This window comes from Panthera onca, chromosome A1 (assembly GCF_046562875.1).
Source record: "Panthera onca isolate mPanOnc1 chromosome A1, mPanOnc1 haplotype 2, whole genome shotgun sequence".
Taxonomy (NCBI): Eukaryota; Metazoa; Chordata; class Mammalia; order Carnivora; family Felidae; genus Panthera; species Panthera onca.
In genome coordinates, this window is record NC_138339.1 from 11,103,605 (window position 1) to 11,128,517 (window position 24,913).

General features: G+C 40.5%; 1 protein-coding gene across 2 annotated transcripts in view; it reads right to left on the minus strand.

Moving 5' to 3' along the window:
• Positions 1 to 24,913, minus strand: part of DNAH5 (dynein axonemal heavy chain 5) — a 284,081-nt gene that overhangs the window by 55,896 nt on the left and 203,272 nt on the right. For both annotated transcript variants that reach the window (XM_078444422.2, XM_078444417.2), the window contains exons 56-61: positions 14,895 to 15,126; positions 13,661 to 13,775; positions 13,242 to 13,418; positions 9,327 to 9,530; positions 4,804 to 4,983; positions 1,232 to 1,369 (exon numbers count right to left, since the gene is read on the minus strand). In XM_078444422.2, coding sequence (XP_078300548.2) covers positions 1,232 to 1,369; positions 4,804 to 4,983; positions 9,327 to 9,530; positions 13,242 to 13,418; positions 13,661 to 13,775; positions 14,895 to 15,126 — 1,046 coding nt within the window. The remainder of the gene's footprint in view (positions 1 to 1,231; positions 1,370 to 4,803; positions 4,984 to 9,326; positions 9,531 to 13,241; positions 13,419 to 13,660; positions 13,776 to 14,894; positions 15,127 to 24,913) is intronic.

The following is a 24,913-nucleotide window of genomic DNA, read 5'->3' on the forward strand; positions in this document are numbered from 1 at the left end:
CAGAGGCAGATACAGATTTTATGGGGCCAGAAGCTTATATAACCTGGGGCGGGGGGGGGGGGGGGGGGGGGCAGTCCACTTTAACAAAATTATTAGAGGGACACCTGGGTGGCTCAGTGGACTAAGTGTCCAACTCTTGGTTTAGGTTCAGGTCATGATCTCACAGATTGTGTGTTCAAGCCCCACATCAGGCCCTTTGCCTACAGCATGGAGCCTGCCTGGGAATATTTGTCTCCCTCTCTCTCTGCCCCTCCCCTGCTTGCTCTATCTCTGTCTCAAACAAATAAACTTAAAATTTTTTTTAAAAAGAAGACAATTAGAGATTTTTTCACAAATACAAAACACCCAAGTGAACCCTATGTATTTAGACTGAGAGGGAAAAAAATCACTACAAAGTCCTGGTGACTTAGAAACTCTGGTGCCTTTCCTCTGAAATTTCTAGGCATTTTCTCTATGCTTATACACAAATGCTTGCCAGTCATAACCCGGTTTCCCTTCCCCTAAAACACTACAAATCCCAGGAACCCCAGCTCCTAGAAGCCTGGACAAGTGAGGAGCTCTGTAGCATAAGCTACGCTAGGTCTGCATTAACGCTGCCTGCATTTCCAGCAGCAAAGAGTCCCCAGTGGAACTGGAATTAGGATAAGTAAGATAAAGAAGTTGTTGTTGCCTAGTGGCTCAGAAATGTATGAACCCAGCTTCTGAAAGGTCCTCCAGTTGCAAAGTATGCACGGGCTGAGAAGACGGTGGAGTGGACACCAGAAGGGCAAGGTCTAGTCCAGACTGTCCAGCCCAAGACCCGGAGCCACCCTCTGGACCTCAGTTCCTATCTCCAAAGTGAGAATTAAAATATCCACCTTGCATCCCTTGCAAAATTGTTTCAAAGGTTAAATGAGATGAAGTGGGAGGTCAGGATTTGAAAACCATAACAGAAAGTGCCTCATGAGGTGCTGTGCCATTGCCATCAGTAAGGAGACTCAGAATGTTTATGTTCCAGAACCTACTCCTATCTTGGCTGACCATCCTGACCTCTCAACAAGGACCCTGGCGTGTGTTAGGAACAAACTCCAGGGCTTAGTGAGGGATTATATGTTGTATATGAATCATGTCTATGCAAAATCAATCCCTTCTGGGAACCAAACCCTTGGAGAGAGAAGGCAGCAAAGGAACAAAGGGTTTACAAGAGCCACGTTGGTGTACGAAGCTCCCTCCCAGGCCACAGGACAGTTACCTGCTTTTCAGTCATGGCCTGTTCATACTCGGCCTGCACCACGTCGAGCTCTGCTTGCTTGTCGTCCAGCTCGGCCTGGGCCTTCTGCAGATCCTGCATGGCCAAGACGTAGCGATTCTCCTGCACCACCAAGTTGGCCTGCACAGGACACATCAAGGTGAAGGATGCACGGCAAACCAAGCCGCCAGCATCTCAGAGTCGGAGAACTCGGCGGTGCTCATATCTCTTCTCTGTTCTACCCCTAGAGTCTTCTCAAGCTGCATTCAGTCAAGATCAAACCTTAATGTGGACTTGATATAAATGTTTCTAAGCAGAAAATTATTTCATTAGAAGTCAGAGAATTTTAAAGTGTCAGATAGTAAATATTTTAGACATTTTGGGTAAGAGGCAAAATCAAGGCTATTGTTCAGGCACTTATTTAAAAGCCATGTAAAAATGCAAAAATTCCGGACATCTGTGTGGCTCAGTCAGTGAAGCGTCCGCCTCTTGGTTTTGGCTCAGGTCATGATCTCATGGCTTCGTGAGTTTGAGTTGTGCGTTGGGCTCTGTGCTGGCAGTGCAGAGCCTGCTTGGGAATCTCTCTCTTTCTCTCTTTCTCTCTCTCTCTCTCTCTCTCTCTCTCTGCCCTTCCCCCACTGATGCTATCTCTGTCTCTGTCAAAACAGATAAACTTAAAAAAAAAAAAGAAAAAATGTAAAAATTCTCCTTATTTCACAAGCCATACAAATACAGGTTTGGACTAGATTTGGCCTGTGGGCCAGAGTTTGCCAGTCCTGAGATGAGAGCATTGCAATATTAAATGCATATAGGTACCTTATAGCACATTGTAATATTGAGATCTGTAGAGAAAGAAAAACCAGAATATTAAGAAGCATCTGCCTAGTAGGACTCCTCACTGTTGATGAGAATGTTAAACCAAGATAAAGGATGGAACAGGATTATTCACTAAAAATAAATGTGAGTCGTGGTGATCTTGATGTAGTTGCTGTAGTTTTCATGTATCGTTCGCCTTCCTTAAAACGATTGGTACCTTGAGCTGTGACTAATCAAAAGTATATGTTTTAAGGAAGCTACTAAATTTGACTCAAAAGACATATTCAAAAGCAATTTGAGCAAAAGAGATGTAGAAAATAGCCCATGCATACAGGAATTTAGACGTTGTAACTAATTTTTTGAAATCAATTTTTTTTTTCCTTTTTAAGTCTCCAAAATGTTAAACTTGACTTTAATGGGGTAATCCGCTATAAGGGCCACATTCTTTCTGGGGTGTTTCAGAAGAAAAGATTACCTTGAAAAAGTTTTTTGGAAGTAAAATCATTTTCCTATCTGGAAACCTCAGGCTCCCAAACTTTGGCAGAGTAATTCTCTAAGAGAAATTCAAAGTTCCATTACTTACTAGAACCAATGACAGGCTTAACAACTACAATTTAGAAAGGATCTCACTCTTGGGACATTTTTTTTCTCAGGTCAGCTCTAAACTGCACCTGTTGCGGTGGCTTAAAAGAGGGGCGCCTGGATGGCTCAGTCGGTTAAGTTCCGACTTTGGCTCGGGTCACGATCTCATGGTTCGTGAGTTTGAGCCCCACATCAGGCTCTCTGCTGTCAGTGCAGAGCCTGCTTCAGACCCTCCATCCTCTGCTTGCTCTGCTCCTCCCCCACTCTCTCTCTCTCAAAAATTAATAAACTTTTAAAAAAATAGATATTTTTGTCCAAGTTTAATATTTAAGGCTCTACTGTTCTTAAACATTCTGTTTATATGGACTGATATTCATGGTTTTCATGGTTTTCAAGGAGAAATCTCATTATCATTAAATTGAGTAAAGTCTAAATCGCCATTGTTGTAGCCGGTATTTAAGTTTTCCTCTACGAGAGGTCACTTGGCCCGTCTACAGGGATTGCGGGATAAAGGAAAGCAGCCCCCCCCCAGGGTCTCCATCATGGCTCAATGTTGAGGAGGTTCCAGCTGGCAATGAAGGAAAGTGTCCTTAATCTGTCCCCATTCAGGAAGCAGGGGCTCACGGGGGAAGCCCCTCCAAGGACACACGAAGTCAGAGGCGGGAGTCTGTGTTGCTTCACATATTCACCCGTCTGACAACCAGCACTCCCTCCCTCTATCTTCCCCGGCTCCCTAAGCGGTCCAGACAGAGGCTCTCTGTAACTGCAGTTATTTTCAGGACTGAACATTAGCGGGGACCTGATGCACTCAAGGCTCCCAGAGGCTGGGTGCTCATTGCACTTCAGGAGGTCACTTCCAGGACCGACTGCTCAGAAAGAAAAGCAGAGTTTCTAGAAGCAAGTAAAAGGCTCCCCCTCGTGATGGTCTTCACTTCCTACTGCATGATCTGGATTGTCCTGGGACCGGGCGGAGGCTGAAATGTACTGGAATTGAAGAGGGGATTTCATTGTTCTCATGCAAGCCTTGTTTAGAATGGCCATTATTTGCTACTGACTTCAGCTCATTTTGTTTAAAAAACAATTACAACAAAAGCTACCCGTCGTGCATTCAACAGTAATTCCCTTAAAGACACTGTATGCTCACTCACTCAAAACATTTGCAAAGGATGCTCTGCGTTTTGCGCTTGATATGGTGCTTCTAACTCGTCAACATCAGAATGTCCATTTTTAAGCTATGCTGGAGTCTTCAAATGGTTCCCAAATTCATAATGTTGACAAAATGACATCATTTACGTCCTCTAAAGTTCTCTGAGCCAAGTAAATCTTTGTTCTTTTAAGTTGCCCTAGGACCCCAAGGGGCCTCAGCCACTGAGTAAATGACCCTGGTATGGTAACAATTAGAAAATAAAATCAGATTTGCAACTCTATCCCTGTCTTCTTGCCACTCTCAATTATTTTTATCATGATTATTAAGCTCCTTGGGTAGTTTATAAACATAAGTGGATTTTAGTCGATGGTTGAGAGAAATCAAAGTTACACAAAAGTGAAATAATCCACCAGGCCACACGTGTGATCTTGGAGCCATCGGTAGTCTATTTTCAAAACATGCATTTGCCTCTGCATCTGCCAGAGACTGTCAGTGGTGGTGGGGGAGCGTGCACATATGAAGCTTAAAAATGCAATTACTCGAAGGAAAACGGGCATATTGTCAAATCACATTAAAGAACAGAGAACATTCAGTTTCCTTCCTGAGGTAAAGGAGAGGAGAGGGAATACCACATCATACCTTGCAACCAACACCGGCCACCAATGGTGTGCCAACCCTGCCTCGGTTGTAAGATTCCCGGCAGGACATTTAACAGGGTATTCTACGCTATGGTTTTCTGTGTTTCTTTTTTCCAAGTTAACATTGTGGAGGAAAAATATCCAGCAGCCCACCGTCAACATGGCGCCCTTGTAGAAAGTCCATGCTTCGACTTGTACAATTCTGAACTGGAGTGCTATTACAGAGAAGAGAAATGTCCTGTGCTCGGCAGTTCTGTCCCTTGCTCTCCCTGTGGACTTGAGTACAATAACACCAGAGGCCAAAGGTTACTGTACACTCTGAGAAGACAAGGCCAGTTGGCCTTGAGCGCCCTTGCAGGCGCACATCACACAGTTCCAGCTAGGGGGCTCACCTTTAGAGGCAACACTTCTCTGTTTATAGAAAAGAAGGAAGCCATGGCTTTGGTCCAGGAACAAAGACCAGCTACATTCCCACATACGCGTTTAGCAGTTTCGATGTTGTAGTCGGCCATTTCAAAGTAAGGATTCAAAAGTTCTATCACTTCTTCATTGATTGTGTCTTTTGGGAATTGCTATGAAAGAAAAGAGTAAAATTAAGTCAAAATGCTTCTTTCCATGAGGCCACATTCACATTGTGCTCACAATGCCATTGAAATTGTTGAACTAAGGAATGAATGAACGACATCATATTTTGTTGGTATTTCAGGATATTGGACAAAAGTCCTGAAACTGAAAACAGAGGAAGCAGTGACAGCAAAGAAGTCGGAGCATTCTTTATCTTCTGTGAACAAGAGATACCAACCCTAAATAAATGTTCCAGGATCCAGGGAAGGAGTAAATTATTTAGGCGATGAATACTAACATGGTTATTAAAATTTCCAAAGCAATAACATGTTCATGTCATTAATCCTAAATAGGTGGATTGTAAGCCCATAAAATCAATAATGGAAAACAAATACACTCTGGTATTTTCAGCCTGCAGACAAAATATGTTTAGCATTTAGCAGCAACTAAATGCTTAATGCATTCAAACAGAGGTTCTATTAAGCTCATCTGAAATACGAAGGTAACTACTTGGACATTCGGTCTTGAGGGCAATGAATTAATTTTTAATCATAGAATTATCCAGAATATGAAAGAACTGTTAGCTTCTGAAGGGATAAGATTCAAAAATAGTAGCATAAGTGGATTAAGAATGCCTTCCTGCATCAAGAGAAGACTGGCCAAACAATGAAACTGGACCTTCCTCGAGTGGTGTTTGACATCTAAAAGAAGCTGAGCAGGGGCACCTTGGTGGCTCAGTCAGTTAAGGGTCTGACTTCAGCTCAGGTCATGATCTCACGGTTCATGAGTTCAAGCCCCACGTCAGTCTCTGGGCTGACAGCTCAGAGCCTGGAGCCTGCTTTGGATTCTGTGTCTCCCTCTCTCTCTGCCCATCCCCTACTCATGCTCTGTCTCTCTCTGTCTCAAAAATAAATAAAACATTAAAAAAATTTTAAGAAGATGATTCGATTTCTCCAAGTAGAAAGGAATGTGGCGCCTATAAATCAAAGTTTCCACAGAACATGCACGGTACAGGGCAGAGCACACACACTCTCATTCAGACAACCTCCAATGCAAGTTTCTTCTATGAGCCTGGAGAAATGATGAGGGCAGAAGAAAACTCAGAAGAACATTTGGGAGCAGCAGAAGGGCAATGGTGACAAAAGGCAAATGGCGAGGAAGCTTCCAAGAGCAGTGGCCCTGCCACCAGGCACATAGGGCAGGAGCCTGGAGTCGCCTGCCAAGATCCCATGAGAAGTCCAATGCCACTGTTGCACTTTTCTGTGAAAACTCCTTGATCTCCTCGGTCACCATTGTCATTTCACATATGCTCAGAGTTCATCACCACCTGTGACTCCTTCTTGGTGACAACTTATGTCATAGAGTGCCACGTTTTAATTATCTGGGACAAGTCTGTATGGCCACCAGTTTCATAAGCTGCTCACTGTTACAGCTGCTGTAAGGTGCCTCACAAGACGCTCTAGCCTCACAACACTTGGGCATGTGGAATTGAAAACTGAATGAAAGACAGCATGGAGGTTATTGCTTTGGAAACAGATGTGACTTTGGTATTCCCCATTAGTTGTGTCACGGTCCAAATATGAAAGACAAAACAATAAAACTTCTTGAATAAAACATAGAAACACTTATTCTGCCTTAGAGGGAGGGCAAAGATTTCCTGAACAGAACACAGAAAGCACTCCTAGGAAAATATTGATAAATTGGGCTACATCAAACTGAGGAATGTCTGTTTATCAGAGGACACCCTTAACGGAATGAACAACCAAGGCAGAATGTGGGAGAAGATATTTGCAAACATATAAATGACAAATTACTCATGTTTCTTATAAGGAAATACTACACGTCAATAAAAAATTTAAACAGACAAGAGACCTTACCAGGTACTTAACAAAGGAATCCCCAAGAGGTTCATAAACTGTTGAAAAGATTCTCAGCATCATTACTTACCAGGTCTGATGCAAACTAAACCCACATTAATAAAACAGTACTTCAAACCCATCAGAATAGTGAAAAGTAGAAAATAGTTAAGATGTAGAACAACTTACACACTGCTGGTGGGTGTGTAAAAGGACACAGCTATTTTTGAAAGCTCTTTGGCACTATCTATAAAGCTGTTTAAACCCTTGTAGTGAGCATAGCATAATGGATACAGTTGTCCAATCACAGTGTTGTACCCCTGAAATCAATGTAATAGTGTAAGTCAACTATACTTCTATCAAAAATATTTCCATCTGTTTTTAAAAAGGATAACATAAGACCCAGAAATTGCATTCCTGGAGTACAGAGCCAATAGAAATTCAAATACACCCACCAAATGGCCCGTAGACCAATATTCACAGTAGCTTTATTTATAATAGCCAAAAACTAGTAACAACCCCCAAACCCATCAACAGTACAGTGGACAAATAAATTGAAACATATTACAGCATTTCACACTGTGCTGGCTCATACAAGCTCATCGGAAACCATTACTAAATGTTTAGGAGTTTTGCAAATAGGTTGTGAAATAGAACTGTTCTTAAAAGTTAAATTATAGAAACTTATAATTAGACAAATGTTATTTACAATAAAAAGAATATACAATAAAAGTAATCACATTCTCTTACATTACTACATTTTACTATCTATGTTTCTGAGGGCATTTATATCCATTGTACCTACGTAGTGGGAAACGATACTGCTTACACACCTCTCCCCCAGCTGCATTCAGCAAGATCATTTCGGTAGTTTGCAACTGGCCATTGTGGGGATACTTATGCCATGGAAATTGGCAAACACTACAAATCAGACTTTTTCTTTTTTTTTTTTTTTTCCTTTTTTACTCCCCGGAGAACTAGTTGTTTTTAAATATTTAGCACACACCGCTGCTTCATATACTGAACTGCTATATAGCAATGAAAAAAAAGAATGAAATACTGTCCTTGCAACAATAAGAATGAATCTCAAAGACTTGTTGAATAAAAGAATTTAACACAGGAGGTCACGTGATATCAATTCGCCTATGTAAATTTCAAAACCGACAAAATTAATTATCAGGATAAAGATGAGAATAATAGTTACCCTAGGGGAGTTCTTGACGAGGTAGGGACACAAGACAGATTTCCGGGGTCTGGAAATACAAATCCTGATCTCAGTGTTCATTAACAGGTATACATATATGTAAATATTCATTAATCTGTATACTTAAAACTTGTACATTTTATCATATGTAAGTTCTACCTCAAAATTAAAAACATGCAAATTACTACTCAAAAAATTACTACTGAGACTTGCAAAATATAAATACACATATATTTGTATTCATATGTATACAATACATGCACATATGTCTTGCTTTCTTAAAATGATTTTTTAAACTTCTATTGAAATAGGTCACTGATGATGTTTTAGTATGCCTACAATCTATCAGGAGAGGTTCTAATGCTTTTTTTTTTTAATTTTTTAACATTTGTTCATTTTTGAGAGAGAGAGAGAGAGCAGGGGAGAGGCAGAGAGAGAGAGAGAGAGGGAGACATAGAATCTGAAGCAGGCTCCAGGCTCTGAGCTGTCAGCACAGAGCCTGATGTGGGGCTTGAACCCATGAACTGTGAGATCATTATCTGAGTCACAGTCAGACGCTTAACTGACTGAGCCATGCAGGCACCCCATCTCATGCTTATTTTTAAAGCTCTAATGTCTTATATTTGGAAAAGAAAATTCTGCTCTGAAAAAATACTTAAATATATGTTCAACATATGTAAGTAGAATATTATTAAGGCTTTAAAAATAAGAAACTCTTGCCATTTGTGGAGGACATTGTGCTAAATGAAATAATCCAGACACAGAAAGACAAACCCTGCCTGTCTCACGTATACATAGAATCTAAAATAGTCAAACTCACAGAAGCAGAATAGAATGCTGGTTGCCAGGGATGGGAGAGGAGAAAGGAGAGATGTTGGTCAAGGCATACAGAGTATCAAGATACAAGAAGAAACAGTTCTGGAGACCTAAGGTACAGTAAGAAGAATAGAGTCAACAACATTGTATAGTTGAAATTTTCTAAGTGTTCTCGCCACAAAACAAGAAAAAAAAAAAAAGAATGGAAAAGAAAATGGTAACTGTAAGGTCATGGTTACTTTAGCTTGACTGTGGCAATTATTTCATAGTGTATACAGATCTCTAAACATCAAGTTGTACACCTTAATATATAGAATTTTATGTCATTCTACCTCAATAAATATGGCAAAAAAAATTAATAAGGAAAAATGTGTATGTATAGCAAAACCTTTTCAGAAACTTATTCTATTAAAGGACTCAGATACTCTAACGAAGTCCGAGTCCCCTGTCATCCCAACGTTACTGAACTACCAACCTGCAAGTTCTGTAAAAAGTTTCCTGCGGTCATGAGTTTTAAAGACTCCTGCCAGGAAGGAATTGTACAGCTTCTTTCCAGGTCAATTTTCACTGCATTGACTTTCCTTTGAAACAGGAGCAGCACACAATCCATGATCCTCATGATGAGGTGAGGTGGTCGGCCCAATGTGCGGACAGTGGCGATGTCCGAAGGCTTGATAGTCTGTGAGAGGAGAAGAGGTCATCGTGCAATCTCAGGTAAGAAAGTGTGGACAAACCTGTAATCTCTCAATGCTATTTTGACAGAGGAAAGGAAGCGTATTTGAGCTGGATGCAGTCATAAGGTTGAGATGCATATTTAATCCCAAAGAAACGCATGTCCCAGAAAGTTCAAACTTCTACAATTCAAACTGACAGCAAGAGGAGAGACAGTGAGGGAAATACTGGTGAGCAGATAAGGAGCTGTGACTTCTCCAAAATTGTACAGACCACTTTGTGTCAGAAAAAAAAGGGGGTTGTAATCTGAAAGAAAAAGAAAACTCAGCACTCAAGGAGATATGAGGAATTCTAACCCAGGAAAACTCCAGAATGTGCAGTGCTTTTTACTCATTAGTGATGTAGGGCAAGAATCTGCCTCTCTCTTTAGCAACCCAGACTTGTCACAGTGGACCGACACAAGCAGGTAGCCCCAGGGCTGACAGACTGAATAATTAGAGGTTTCTGAGTGGAAGTGACCTTTAAATGATGGAACTTAAGCAATATGAATTTCACTAACTCAGAGAAGTCCTGTTCCATTTCTATCACGGAGATTCTGATAGAGTAAATTATTTAATAGTCAGATAGACCCACTGTGGTTGCTAACTGTTCTGTCTCTTAAACACTTTATGGGGATAAGTATGGGAAAAAATTCTAAAGATAAGAATCTGATACAGTCCTATTTCTGGGACAAATAGTGTATACTCATTCCTTCCAGATGTTGAAAACCTTCTGTCTTAATTGCATTTGCATCAAAGGAAGGTGACCAGAGACCTTGGAATCAAAGCTAATAACCTTTTCTCTGAGGATTGGGGGAAAAAAATGAAGAAAAAAAAACCCCACTGAATTTAGGATTGTAACTACATACTTTGGAAATGTTTGTTTCAGTCGATGCATATTTGTGACGCAAGACAACCGGAAGTGAAGGAGAATTTGTGTTCAAGGGCTAGAAACAGCTGACAGATCTTTATAGGAGACGTGTGGCTATAAAAGAAAGGAGAGAAATATAATAGCAGCCAGTGGGGAAAGTAGGCTCAAATAAATGTTGTAAATAAATGTTAAGTAAAGGATGTAAGGAGCCGGACATGCTGATTTTACTTTAGCTTTAAAAGAGAAAATTGTCTAACAGAATTGGGCTCAATTATGTTGGGTGCCCAGGTAAAAGGAGTCGGGGGAGAGGTATGTCTAAAGCTCAACCTATTTCAGCTAAGTATTGGATTCCTCTTTTCTCTGAAGACAAAGCAGTGTGACTGCCACATAATTTCCTAGACATGCTTGCAATATAATAGTTATTTAACATCTGGAGGTATTTTGTTTGTTTGCCTGGAGTCAGATTAGTTTTGAGATAGAAAGAGAAATATTCTTTGTGCTTACCTTATTTCTTGTATAGATTTATGTGGCCTGATGCCAAAAGGTTAGTTTGAGGGGATCTAGAACTTCTTAGAATAAATTGGTAGTACCATATTTCAAGATTTCAAAAGCCCACAAGGAAGCAATAAAATGGAGGCAGAACCAATGAAGGAAATTATTGGAAATCTCTCCAATACACCCCATCATGTTACCCCTGTTTCCAGACATTTCTGCATTGATGTTTATGTGGAATATCTTAGTGGTAGAGAACGAGAAATTAGGAGGATAAAGAAAAATATGTTATAATACAGAAAAGATGCTAAGCCTTTTAAATCTTGGGAAAATTTACACCTTTAAGCAAGATCTAAGATACCATAGGCTCTTTTTCTATGATGCCATGGGGTATCATGAGTTAAGTAAAGATTTAAAAGATTCTTTACACTATCAATGTCTTCTTTCTATTGATCAGAGACCCACAGTTGGAAGCCAAAATGCCCCAAAAAGGGGGTTGGGTGGAGACCAGGATCTCGAAGAGATATCTAACCCCCACGTTCACTGCAGCACTATTTACAGTAGCCGATATATGGAAGCGATCTAAGTGGTCATCAGTGGATGAGTGGATAAAGAAATGTGAGATATACATACGTAGAGAGAGGGAGTGTGTGTGTGTGTGTGTGTGTGTGTGTGCATGCGTGCATATGTGTGTGTGGAGTGCCTGTGTTCAATGGAATGTTATTCAGCCTTAAAAAAAAATAAAGGAAATCCTGCCGTGTGAGATAGCATGGATGGACCTAGGGGCCATTATGCCAAGTAAAATAAACTAAATATAGAAAAACAATATGATCCCATTTACATGTGGAATCTAAAACGGGCAGATTCATTGAAGCAGAGAGTGGAATGGTGGTTGTCAGGGTCTGTCAGGAAGAGAAAATGGGGAGCTGATGGTTTTCAGTTATGCTAAATAAATTCTGGAGAGTTACTACAGAGCACAGTCCCTATCGTTAACAATACTGCATTATATACTTCGAATTTGTTAAGAGGGTAGATTTTAGATCCTATGTTAAATGTTTTTATGACATGAAAAACAATAACAACAACAATGGCATTAAAGGGAGCGGCGGGGAAACTTTGGGAGGTAATGGACATGTCAATGGGCTTGAAGTTAGGGATGGTTTCAAGGTATATATTTATTCCCAAACTTTCTGAGTTGTATACAGTATACACGTCCTGCTTTTCACATGTCAGTCCTACCACAGTAAGTTGATTTTTTAAAAGAGGCAGGGGGAGATGAGGAGCCCACCAGTCTAAGAGACTGAAGACCCACGGGGCTTTGAGGATGAAGAAGCACACTCTAGCCAGGGAAAGGAGGAAGACAGAAACAGTAAGTGAAGACACATCACAGTAAGAGTAGTATGAAAAGTTGGAGGGACAAAGGAGGCGGCCGTATCTTCATTATCTCAAAAGAGTAGAAACTCATATTTATATATTGCTCAGGAAACTAAAAGGCTCAACTTGGATCAAAAAAGATTTAGAAGTGTCTAAGGCAGTGAGCCAAAGAAGCGATTAAAAAAGTTTGCATTGTCAGGTAACGAGGCATGCTTAGTGGGGGTTCTAGAACTTGAATTAGCTGTGGGCAGATCATCAGGGCTTCATTTCTCCAGCCATTTCCTAGACCAGGAATCAATAACATAAGGCAGTAGCTGAGTAAGACAGAAGTAAAGGCAATCTTCAATCGAGTCCCCAGAAATCTTAAATTGGGCCTTCGAAACTGGACCAGCTCTTTAAGGTGGGGCCTATGTCACTAAACTCATCATATTTTCTCAGAATCCAACCTCCTTCCTAATTTTGCCATTTCTGCTATTGCCACGCAAGTTGGGACCTGTTCAGAACCTGCCGTTCACGGGCTACATTAGGTCAGCAGCTCTGTATTTGGGTAAAATCCACAGATACACTCGGAGAACGTTGTCTCTTACAGACCCACGCCGGGGTCCTCAATGAATGAGGAGAGAAATGTTATTTTAGAAATTTTCTGTGGCTTTCCCAATGTCACATAGCTTATTGGCGACAGAGTGGAAATGAGAACCCAGGACTCCTGACCGCCAATCTATGACACTGCCCATCATTCAGGAGTGAAGAAAATGAGATGCGGAGTAGCAAAAGCCATATCTATACGGAGCTAATAACATCTCCCTGCAGAAACTATTCCTAGAAATAGTTCCAGGGAAGACCTTTGGTCTGGAGCAGTAGCGCGTTTCCTTGCTGTTATTCATTTTCCTTCGCCCTCCTCCCAGGCGCTAAACTTGACACCTGCCATATCACACAGATTTACCTGCAGGGCTGCTTCTGCCTCTTCTAAAGCTGGTTTTGCGGTTTCCAGTTTTTCTTCAGCGATGGCTTTGTCCTTAGAGATACTGTCTACAATGGCTTGGGCTTTGTCCTTCACCTTCTGTACCTCAGCCTTGACCTTCTCGGCGGCCTGCGCTTTCATTGTCACTTCTTTTAAGACCTACTTCAATATAGAAGGGGAAAAAAGCTCACAGAACAAACCTCAGCAGGCTGAAAATGCACATTTTTGCCTTGATTTGTTGAGTTGGTCCGGTACCGTTGCCCAGTAAGATTAAGAGTATTAGATTCTATTGGAAATAATTTGTACTTTCGTGGTTACAACTCAGTGAATATGCATACGTCGTTAACACTTATTACCAGGAATTTAAAACAAATTTGGCACACGTGTGAGTGCCCACGCACCGTGTCGGCTTTATCATTGGCCACTTGGAGCTCCTTTTCTTTCACTGCTAGCTCTTTGCTCAGGGCTGCAACAGATTCTGAGGCTTCTTTTAGCTTTTCCAATCCAGTATTCATTCTAGGATTGAAAATCCAAGCAAGCCATGGTTAAAATTTGTGGTTTTCCAAGCACTGGTTCATTAACACAGACAGCAATGGTCGTATTTGAAGAATGAGGGTCTGTGCAAATAGCAAATCCAAGAGGGCTTGACGAAAAGAATATGCATCCAGGGCTGATGCCTAACTAAACACGTCCATATGTTTTTCACACACCGCATGTGGGACAGTGAACCCATTACGATGCCGCACAACATGAAGAACAATCGTGGGTCTAGAATCTGTATCATGAAGGAAACAGGCCTAATGAAGTTTAGTTAAATGACAAGAGACTTCAAATGCTTGAAACCCAAATCTGGAGGAAGGAAAATAAATAACTTCTGTTTTGTTTTGTTAAAAAGACCAATTAGGTTAAAAGAAGAAAGATTTGGGATTAAGGAATGAAACAAATCAAGGAATGAAGCCATCAGAACCACCCTGCGAAGGGATGCTGCCTGTCTGGGCCTGAGATAATGCAACCTCAAAGACCAGGGCCCTCAGAGTCAGTCAGTCCAATGTCCCACCCAGGGTCCCTTATGAAGCATCCCTGGCTGGTTCTGGCCATATCCAAGCAGAAGCTATAGGTGTTCAGAAGAGAGCTGGGCAGAGCAGTGAAATCTGGAACAGAGTTCAGTGAAGCAGGGTATTCCCCAGGCAGTGAACGTCAGCATTCCAGAGAAGGACGAGTGGAGGGAGGCAGGCAGTCTGAATTCGCTATTTCCGCCATTATGTCATTCAGTGTTATAGCAAGTAGTAGGTCACATGAACACTCGGCAACACTTTATTCGACTGGGCAAAAACAAAGCTCCTAGCAATCATGGACTAATCCTTGGAATAGGCTTGAGAGGAGGGTGCCTCAGCCGCAGCACTATTGGCATTTGGGGCTGATTCTTTGCTGCAGAGGGCTATCCCGTGCACTGTGAGATGTTAGCAGCATCCCTGACCTCTACTCATTTGCTGCCAACAGCACCCCTTCCCGACCACCTGAGGTGTAACAAACAAGAATGTTTCTAGTCATTGCAAACGGCTCCCTAGGAGCAAATTTGCTCCCCGTTGAGAGCCAAGGCTTTAAAACAACTTTATATCCAAACTTCACACTTACCTGTTGGCCAGGGTTTGCACTTCTGCACGCTTTTCTCCATATGTGAGCATATAGCCTTGAATAAAGGAGAGGTACGACTTGGGAGTCACATGAGCAGGCCGTCGGAATCTCTGGAAATAATCAACACACTTCTCAGCTACCCCGTCCTGGAAGGAGCCCATGCATTGGACCACTTCCTTCTTGGTTTCCAAACTGCAGTCAATATCATAGGGGGACAGGAAGTGTTCAGACACTAGAAGGAATAAGGACGGCAGTGTGTGAAATATACACATGAATGACCATCTGAAAAGTTAACTGGCTAATTTTGAAAGATTTAGATATTTTTTAGGACTGCATACCATTTTTATACCCAAACCTGGTAAATATCTGTCAGCATTTTTGGCCCCAGGCCTATGATTTCAACAATTTTATTTTCCCTTTCATTTATAAAGCTGTAACAGACCTCAAGACTATCATTAGCCTTTGTTTTCTGTTACTTATGCAAAGAAGTCTCTTCTGCATGGCTGCAGGTTCTGGTCAACAGCCAGCCTGTTTTATGCTTCACATAAGGGCAAAAGTGGTACAAATAACTCAGAAATCAGTGCCCACCTGGTACTCAAATTTAACATTCCCATTTATTTTTAAATGCAGAACCTGTCATACCCTTAATTCCCCCAGGCTCTGACTGCATTTGGTATGTGGAATGTTTGCCACTATATTTTTTTATGCCTGGGTCATCCTGTTCTTAAAAGTGGTGGGTGGCCATTTGCAGTCAATTCTAATTTACAGTGTCCTTTAAAAATGTTTGGGTAAAAACCTCCTGTTGAAGACCTTTGTCTTCCCGATACTGCCAATCATGGGACCCATTCTAAGGCAGCATTTCCTATTATAGGAAGAGGCCATAAAGCCAGACCTAATCAATCACCACAAACACGCTGAGTGTCTGCGGCACACCGAGCCCTGTGATGGTACCGTGGAGCTAAAGACTAGTATGAAATTTGGTCTCAATGCCAAGGAATTTACAAAGGTTATGCACAATGCGGTTAGAAGTTACCATAACCAACTTTATGTATCTTGGGGGATACAAAACTGCCTACGGATTTGCTTGAAAAGTACTTAAAGCATTGAATAATGTACATAAGAGTTGCAGATATAAATACGGCCAATAAAAAGGGAAGGAAAGAGAAGGAATCAAATAAACAAACCTATCTGGTGATAGTTGACAAAGAAATAAAAAATGATTAGCAACTGATCACTAAATTAAGTTCTTAAAGCAATTGTGGGGTAGTGTTTACATCTATGTAAATAATAGGTACCATTTCTCGGCTTGGTTATAAACAAAGTTTACCATATACATTGAAAGGCCATAAATTAAGACTCAGAAGTCATATTTTCTCATATGAGTTAAGCAGTCTCTACAAAGAACAGTTTAACTTCTAGGAAGTTTAAGTCTAGGCACCGGGAACACAGGAACAATCTTTGCCTAGGATAAAGTTTTTGTAGTAGGTATTAACCCCTACAGCAGCAATATTCACCATGAGCCAGGCATGATGCTAAGTGCTTTACTTGGCATTACAGGGTATCCTCGGGGAGGTTCCCACTTTCTGAAAACCTCCTCGTATTTACTATGTAATGATTTTTTCCCTTCTTATGTGAACAGAGAGTATCAATATGGGGAATTCTTTTTTATGTAGCAAGTGCTGTTTTTATCTCTCTAAAAGTCAAAGAGAATAAAAATAGAGTAGATTCAAAGGATATTTTTCCAAGGACTCACAATCTCTGGTGCAGGGAAGGTTATGAAAACAATCAAATCACTTTTACTTAGCGTGACCAAAGCCTGCTAAGCTCAAGCAAGAGGCCATGGAAAACCCTTCCAAGGTCATCTCTATTATCTAATCACCAAAGCAGCAATGCCAGTTTGGGGGCCCATCTTCAGACTGAAGCCTGAGGTTGGTATGGGTTATATTTTGGTGTTGTGTGCTCACAGCACTTGATGGGAATGAGGTGAGGTATGTGTGGGATAGAGAGGAGAATGTTCGGATCCCTGCCTGAATTTTGGTGCCCTTCAATTTCCACTTCATTGAGATGAAAAGAATTGAAGTAACAAAGGGAAAGAGGGGCATGAGTTGCCTATCCAGCAGCCATCCTCTCTCTTTGTTACTAAAAGAATCTCTGTTTTGCTCAAGGTAACAATCTGCCCAACTAAAATTCGTCGATTGTCCAGACTCTCTTACAAGTAGGGGTGACCCAGTTGAGGCCAATGACGTGCAGACAAAAGTTCTTGGGGAAGAACGTTGCCCTGAACTAAAAGGCAAATTTCATAAGGCATCAACAAACATAATGTCTGGAGATGCAACAGCCACCTTGTGCCTGTAAGAGTAAAAGCCACACCCTAAGGACAACAGCAAGATAGAAGGAGTAAGACCCCCCCAAATGGCATCATCCTGGACTGCGCAGCTCTGTGTTTTCTTGGCAGCAGGAGAAGGGGGGAGAAAAAAGGACTTGCTTGAGCAAGCACTTCTCTGGTTTTCTCTTACAGCCAAACACATTCTTAACCGATACCTTCAGAGGGCGAGCATGTCTAATCTTGACAAAACCTTATCAGTTAATCCTTACAACATCCCTAAGTGATGAATTTTAACATGTGCCTTTTGTACAGAAGAATAATGAGGCTTAGAGGAGTTTCCTTGCAGATGGCAGGTTGGCGATTCAATGCAAGGATGATGGACTCCAAAGCCCATGTCACCTTGATTTAGAAGTCCAAAGAGAACTGAACTCTGTAGTCTTTTAGAGTGCTAAGCAAACACATTCAACTGCAGCACCAAGTCCAAAAATATTTATTGACTAATGGGCTTCATAAGCAAAACAGGCTAATTTTCCCAGAAAAAAATGTGGATACTGTTGTGGTTGGCATTACTTTCTGAGGGGTTATCACGCGAAGCTGCCTTCTTGAGGATGTATCACCAGCTGTGAGCGGCTGCAGAAGCAGGGGTGGCTAGCTCATAAGACCATGTCTTGTATATTATAAATCAAGTAATAATTCTCAAAGAGGGCCATTTTATTCACATAATTAAAATGGCCTTCTTTGAAAAAAAATACACCATATATAGGCTATTGATTTTGCTTGAGACTTCATTTTCAAGTGAAGATGGCCTACTTTGATAACAATGTGCTTATTTAAAATGTAATCTAGAAGAACATTAAAAGTTACCTTTACCGTGGAGAAATCAAAATGAAGTTCATGGGTTTAGGAGTGACATTAGCACCACAGAGTATCATTAAGAAATGCAAGACTACTATCTTAATAATACTGGAATTAAACGAAAAAACCTAATAAAAAATGAAATAGGAAAGGAAAATCAAAATGCCTCAGCTGATGGAAACCTCTGTCCCTCATTCTCCCAAAAAAAAAAAAACAAATTAAAACTGTAACACGCCACAAACTGATGCCAGTATCCCCAGAGAAGCCTTTGAATGAGTCATAAACTACTTTGAATCATAAATTCAAAAGTTAAAAAGAAACTGACCAAATAATGTATCAGGAAGAAATGAAAAAAGGAATTGACTGAGCTCAGGAAATAAGAAGAAAAAGATAAAACCATCTTGGAAATGAAGACTAAACTAAAGGTAGCCAAGGAAGGGACAAAAAAGAGAAAAAAAAAATACAGACAAGACCACCAGAATGAAGAGAATACAGACATTTAAAGAAACAATTCATTCAAGACAACGCCATATAAAGCTAAAAACAAAGGTTTGCCAAAATGGAGGTTATTAAATGGTGGAAAAGACAAGACTTTACAACATAAAACAAGGCATATTTTTCTTTAAATGCTTTATCAAGAGACTTAGTCAATTTAAATTCACGTATGAAAAAACTCACATTTTTCCCAAAAGCACTTCATTATGAAAATACTACAAAATCTAGTATTAACCTTCTAAGTAAGCATCTTTAAATTAGATAAATACTCTGGGCAATAACATCAATCCGAAAAAGAAATTAAGAAGAACTAATTTATAATGATAGCATCCAAAAGAATAAAATATGTAGGAATAAACTCCACCAAAGGAAATGAAAGACTTGTACGCTAAAAACTATAAACTACTAATGAAAGAAATTAAAATAAACACAAATATATGAAAAGCCATCACATGTTTATGATTTGGAAGAATTATTATTTTCAAATGTCCATACTACCCAAAGCCATCTACAGATTCAATAGAATCCTGATCAAAATTCCAATGGCATTTTTTTACAGAAATAGAGAAAACAATCCTAAAATTCATATGGAACAACAGAAAACCCAAAAAAAAAAACAAAGCAATTCTGAGCAAGAACAAAACTGGAGGAGTCACACTTCCTGATTTCAAAATATATTACAAGGTTACAGTAATTAAAACAGTGTGGTATTGGCCTTAAAAATAGACATATAGACCAATGGAACAGAAGAAAGTTCAGAAATAAACCCATATATATATTGATTTTCAACAAGGGTGCCAAGAATACACAACGAGGAAAGGATAGTCTCTTCAATAAGTGGTGTTGGAAAAAGTGGAGATCTGTATGCAACAGAATGAAATCGGACTACTGTCTTACACCATACACAACACTCTATGTATTGTTCAATCTATTTTGAGATTAAAATAGATTAAGTAGATTAAAGACTTAACCATAAGACCTGAAACCATAAAACTCTCAGAAGGAAGCATAATGGGTAAGCTCCTTGACAATGCTCTTGGTCATAATTTTTGGGCATGACACCAAAAGCACAGGCAACAAAAGCAAAAACAACATGGGGCTACACCAAACGAAAAAATCTCCTGCACAGCAAAGACATCAATTAACAAGTCAACAAGTAACTTATGGAATGGGGGAGAAAATATTTGCAAACTGTACCTCTGATAAGAGACAACGTGAAATAAATACCTCCTACAACTCAACAGCAAAAAAACAAGTAACTTGATTAAAATGGACAAAGTGGGGAGGTGCCTGGGTGACTCAGTCAGGTAGGCGTCTGACACAATTTCGGTTCAGGTCATGTTCTCATGCTTCGTGAGTTCAAGCCCCACATCAGGCTCTGTACTGACAGCGTGGAGCCTGCTTGGTATTCTCTCTCTCTGCCCCTCCCCTGCTCATGCTGTCTCTGTCTCCTGAAAATAAATAAACAACTTGAAAAAAATTTCTAAAAAAAATGGATAAATTAACTGAAAAGAGATTTCTTTAAAGAAGACATACAAATGGCCAACAGATATATGAAAAAGTGTTCAACATCACCAATCCTTAGGGAAATGCAAATCAAAGTAACAATGAGATATCACTTCATATCAGTTAGGATGACCATTATCAAAAAAAACCAAAAGATAACAAATGTTGGCAAGGGTGTGCAAAAAAAGGAGGGTCCTCACAGTGTGGAGGGTCCTCAAAAAATTAAAAATAGAGCTACCATATGATACAACAATCCCACTTCCAGGCACATTTCCAAAGGAAGTAATATCACTGTCCCAGAGATATCTGTGCCCCTGTGCTCATAACAACGTTATTTACAGTAGCCAAGATGTGGAAACAACTTAAATGTCTGTTGATGGTTAAATGGATATACATGCAAAAGAATATTATTCAGCCTTAAAAAAGACACCCTGCCAAAAAAAAAAAAAAAAAAGACACCTGCCATTTGCAACAACATGGATGAACGTGGAGGGCATTATGCTAAGTGAAATAAGCCAGACACAGAAGGACAAATACTCCATGATACCACTTACAGGAGGAATCTGAAGTGTCAGACTCATAGAAGCAGAGAGGACTGTGATTGCCAGGGACTAGGAAGAGGGGGGTCCCATTTCCCCCTCCTCCCAGTCAGAAAGTAACAAAAAGTACAAAGTTTTAGCTATTCATGAATAAGTCCTAGAAGTCTACTGTGTATCATGATGCCTGTAGCTAACAATGCTATTTGTATACTTAAAATTACTACAAGAGATCTTACGTCGTGTTATCACAAAATAATAATAATAATAATAATTAAGAAATAACTTAAGAACTTCTTACACTTAAGTCAGAAGGAAACTTCTGGAGGTGATGGATTGTCTATGGTACAGATTACGATGATAGTCCCATGGGTGTGTATTTACTTCGAAATACATCAAGTTGTATATTTTAAATATGTTCAGCTCTTTGTATATCATTCATACCTCAATAAACAGGCTTAAGAAACAAAAAATGCATCTTAAAGAATAAAATATTAATCGGGGCGCCTGGGTGGTTCAGTCAGTTGAGCGTCTGACTTCAGCTCAGGTCATGATCTCACCATTCATGGGTTCTAGCCCCGCATCGGGCTCTGTGCTGACAGTTCAGACCCTGGAGCCTGCTTGGGATTCTGTGTCTCCCTCTCTCTCTGCCCCTCCCCCGTTCGTGCTCTGTCTCTCTCTGTCTCAAAAATAAACATTAAAAAAAATTTTGTTAAAGAATAAAATATCAATAAAATATTAATTAATTATAAAAATATACAATTTAATATTTTATGGGAAATAGTATAATCTAAATGATATATACTAACACAAATGAAATCATGTACTTCCTTTCTGATGTGGCTGGAGATAATAATTTAACTTAGAACCAGAATCCTGAAGACAACTTAAATAAGGTTGTTTCTAGAAACCTCATGGCTAGTTTTCCAAAAACAATAAACAACACTTAAGTTCCTAAGTATATTAAGTATTTGCAATGCCCACACATGGTATTCTTTCAAATTAACAGAAGCAAGGTTAATATTAGGTGCATAGATGTTGGTTTTCCCAACAAGATTTTGTATTTACTAAATAAAGGAGCTATGTCTTATATCTTATAATTATTTTATCCACTACTGTGACTAGCACAGTAAATACTTACCAGACTAGACTGAAGACATACCACAAAAAATTACAGGTTATCAATAGTTTAAGAAGATTTCAATACCAGGTACATGATATAAAGTCTACGTGCTAAGATATAGGAGGTCCAAGATGGGAGGGCGGGAAACTAAATATTCCTTAGAGAACAAAAAAAGAGTGAAGGATGTGTTGAGTTCTGACTAAGCTCTGGAACTTAGATAAACAGAGGAGACTGAAGAGAATATTCTTGATCTAAGGGGGACAATGTATGGAGAATAAGTATGATTAAAGCACATTCAGAGGACAAACAAAAGAGGTGTATCTGGGGAGAAAAAGAGAGAGAAGGTTTGTGTTGGGTTAGAGAAGACTGCAAGTAAATGAACTTTGACAGACTGACTCATTCATTCAGCACTGGTAGCTGCCCAGATTGTGAATAAAAGATAGGTAGTCCTTGACCTCATGGAGTTTTTAGTCTAGTGGGCCAGATCAACACACAACTATACAAATGGCAGACTGTGGTTAGCCCCAGGAAGGAAGAGCACAGAGTGCTATGAAGTGATACCATGGGATCAGTTTTGTGGGGAGAAGGGGAGGCAGGATTTTCCCCTTAGGAAGGGAAGTTTGACTGAGCCAGCACCATCCAGACATAGGGAGGAGTGCTCAATAGGATGGAGGAGGAGGGTGTCACATGGGAAGAAAAAGCAGCCTGTTCAAGGATCCAGAAGAACAGAATAGGAAGAAAGAGTGACCTCAAGGGAAGATGGGGGGTGGGCAGGGCCACTCTTCCCAGTCTGGGAGGCCAGGCTACGTAACGTGGCCTTTCTCCCAAGAGCACGGGGAGGTCATGCGAGGTTCTAAGTAGAAAGCTGTGTGGTTGGGTTTGTGTTTTCCTCATTCTTCTGTCAGCATTGTGGGATAGATGGCAGACAGCTGGAAGAGGAGGAGAGGTCATTAGAAAGTGATCTGGGTTTTCCAGGTGAGTGACAATGACAGCTTGGCCTAGGACATCTGTGAGAGGGAAAGTGCTAGAGACAGTCCCCCAGTATTTAAAAGATAAAGTCAACATGGGGTACCTGGGTGGCTCAGTTGGTTAAGCATCTGACTCTTGATTTTGGCTTTGGTCATAATCTCATGGTTCATGAGATTGAGCCCCGTGTCAGGCTATGAGCTGCAGTGTGGAGGCTACTTGGGATTCTCTCTCTCCCTCTCTCTCTGACCCTCCCGCCCCAAATAAATAAATAAACCTAAAAAAAAAAAGATAAAGTCAAAGTGATTTGCCAATGGAGCAGACTTGAGAGCTGAAGGAAGCTGGGATGTTCAAGACAAAGACAAAGCTCTCTGATTGCATGGTTTTGTGGACAATGGTGGGACTTCCTGGGGAAGGGACCAGAGGAGAGGCAGTTCAGCTGCAGACATGTGGAGTAGCGGTCTGTAAAGCCCCCATGAGGATGTATCAAGCAGGCAGTCAAGTGCACAGAATGTATCAAGCAGGCAGCCAGAGGACCAACGAGACTAGAGAGAAAAGTTGATGGGGCACATCACCCAGAAGGGTGACAATGAGCTTGCCTGGGAAGAGGATCCGGACTGAAGACACAAGCCCACCTTACTCCCTACCATGCCTGGTTCTATAAACAGCATGGAGTTCAATAAATACATTCACAATAAACAAACAAGGAGCCTCATCCGTTGAAAGTCAGGACAGCAGCTAGGAAACAACTACACGGAAATGAAAACTTCCCTGACCTCCATGTAATCCTGGCTTGGGTTGATACGATGAGATTTAAAAGAAAGGGGCAGATTTGTGAGAAATTAACAAAGGAAAGATCAGTGAGGCCTTTGTCTTGTAATAAAAGAGATGACTGAAATACAGACCTAGCAGGAAGGGCTCCATATTTAAATTAAATCATCTTAATTATGGTATATTACAATGTTTGTCACCTGAAATTGTTATTTTATTGTTCATAATAATACCTTACATGCTACTCTACAAAGTACTTGCATACTAATTACCATGTTTCATAGTTAACTTTAATATAGCTCTTAAATTCTGTCATTGTGTGCTCTGCATTTATATCCTACTTCAAGGAATTTTAAAGCTTTACCCTTAGTTGTGTTTACATTTTAAGAGGACTTAAAATTTTAAATCACTGGCCTTTTCTCCAACCTTAGAAGACAAAAGAGGAAAATGTACATGTGTACTCTGAATATGTAAAAACATTCTGTGTTTAAAAGCCACAGATTGGAAAAACATTATTGTCAACAGCAGTTTGCAGAGAATAAAATGTCCCCAGTGGATAAGAATTTGTTAAAAATATATATAAATCTATAAAACCTGGGTTCCTCCCCCAGTACAGATCCTAATGCTTCTTAAATCTCTGACAAGTCCCTCGGCTTCAGCGTCCCCCATGTCTCCATCTGTAGGAGACGGGCTGATCGGTTGTTCTCACCCTGGGCACCATAGAACTGGAGCGCCAGATGTGGGTGTGACACAGACGTGGGCTGGGGCTGGGAGGGCAGGCTCCAGCCCCTTCCTCACCTCCTTCACCTCACTTTGATCTACCACGGCTACCAGCAACGTATTACTGGGAAATAGGACTCTTCTGAATTATTATTAAAACATAACCAGACAAAAAGTTTGAAAACCACTGCCATGAGACAGGACACCCCTGAGATTCTGATACAACAGGTCAAGGGTGAGTGAGGCCTAAACATCCCCATCACTTAAAATATCCACAATTTCTCCCCCAAAGCTGAAAAAACATAAACTCAATGATCTCTAACATCTCCTCTACTAACATCTCTTCCACAGAAGTGGAAGCAGCAAGGATCCAAGTCCCAGAACACTCTAGCTAACATTCCTTTCAAGGATGGGAACCATCAGAGGACTGCTGGATAATGTCTTCTTCTTTGATTTCCAGCACTGCAACCACAAGAACGAAATGTCCAAGAGACATTTGGCTTCAACTACTCAGAGATGGGCCAATCCACTTTGAAAAGAACACAAATGCTATCAAAGCAGTTAAAACCTCAGTGCCTTCCTGGGACATCCTGGAACGTGCCTGGGGATCCAACTGAGACAAAGCCTTTAAGCATCCCTGAGAAGACTAGAATCACTGGAAATTAATCCAAGGGAGTACAGACGGAAGATCGCTATCTGATAACCACACTCTGGGAAAAAT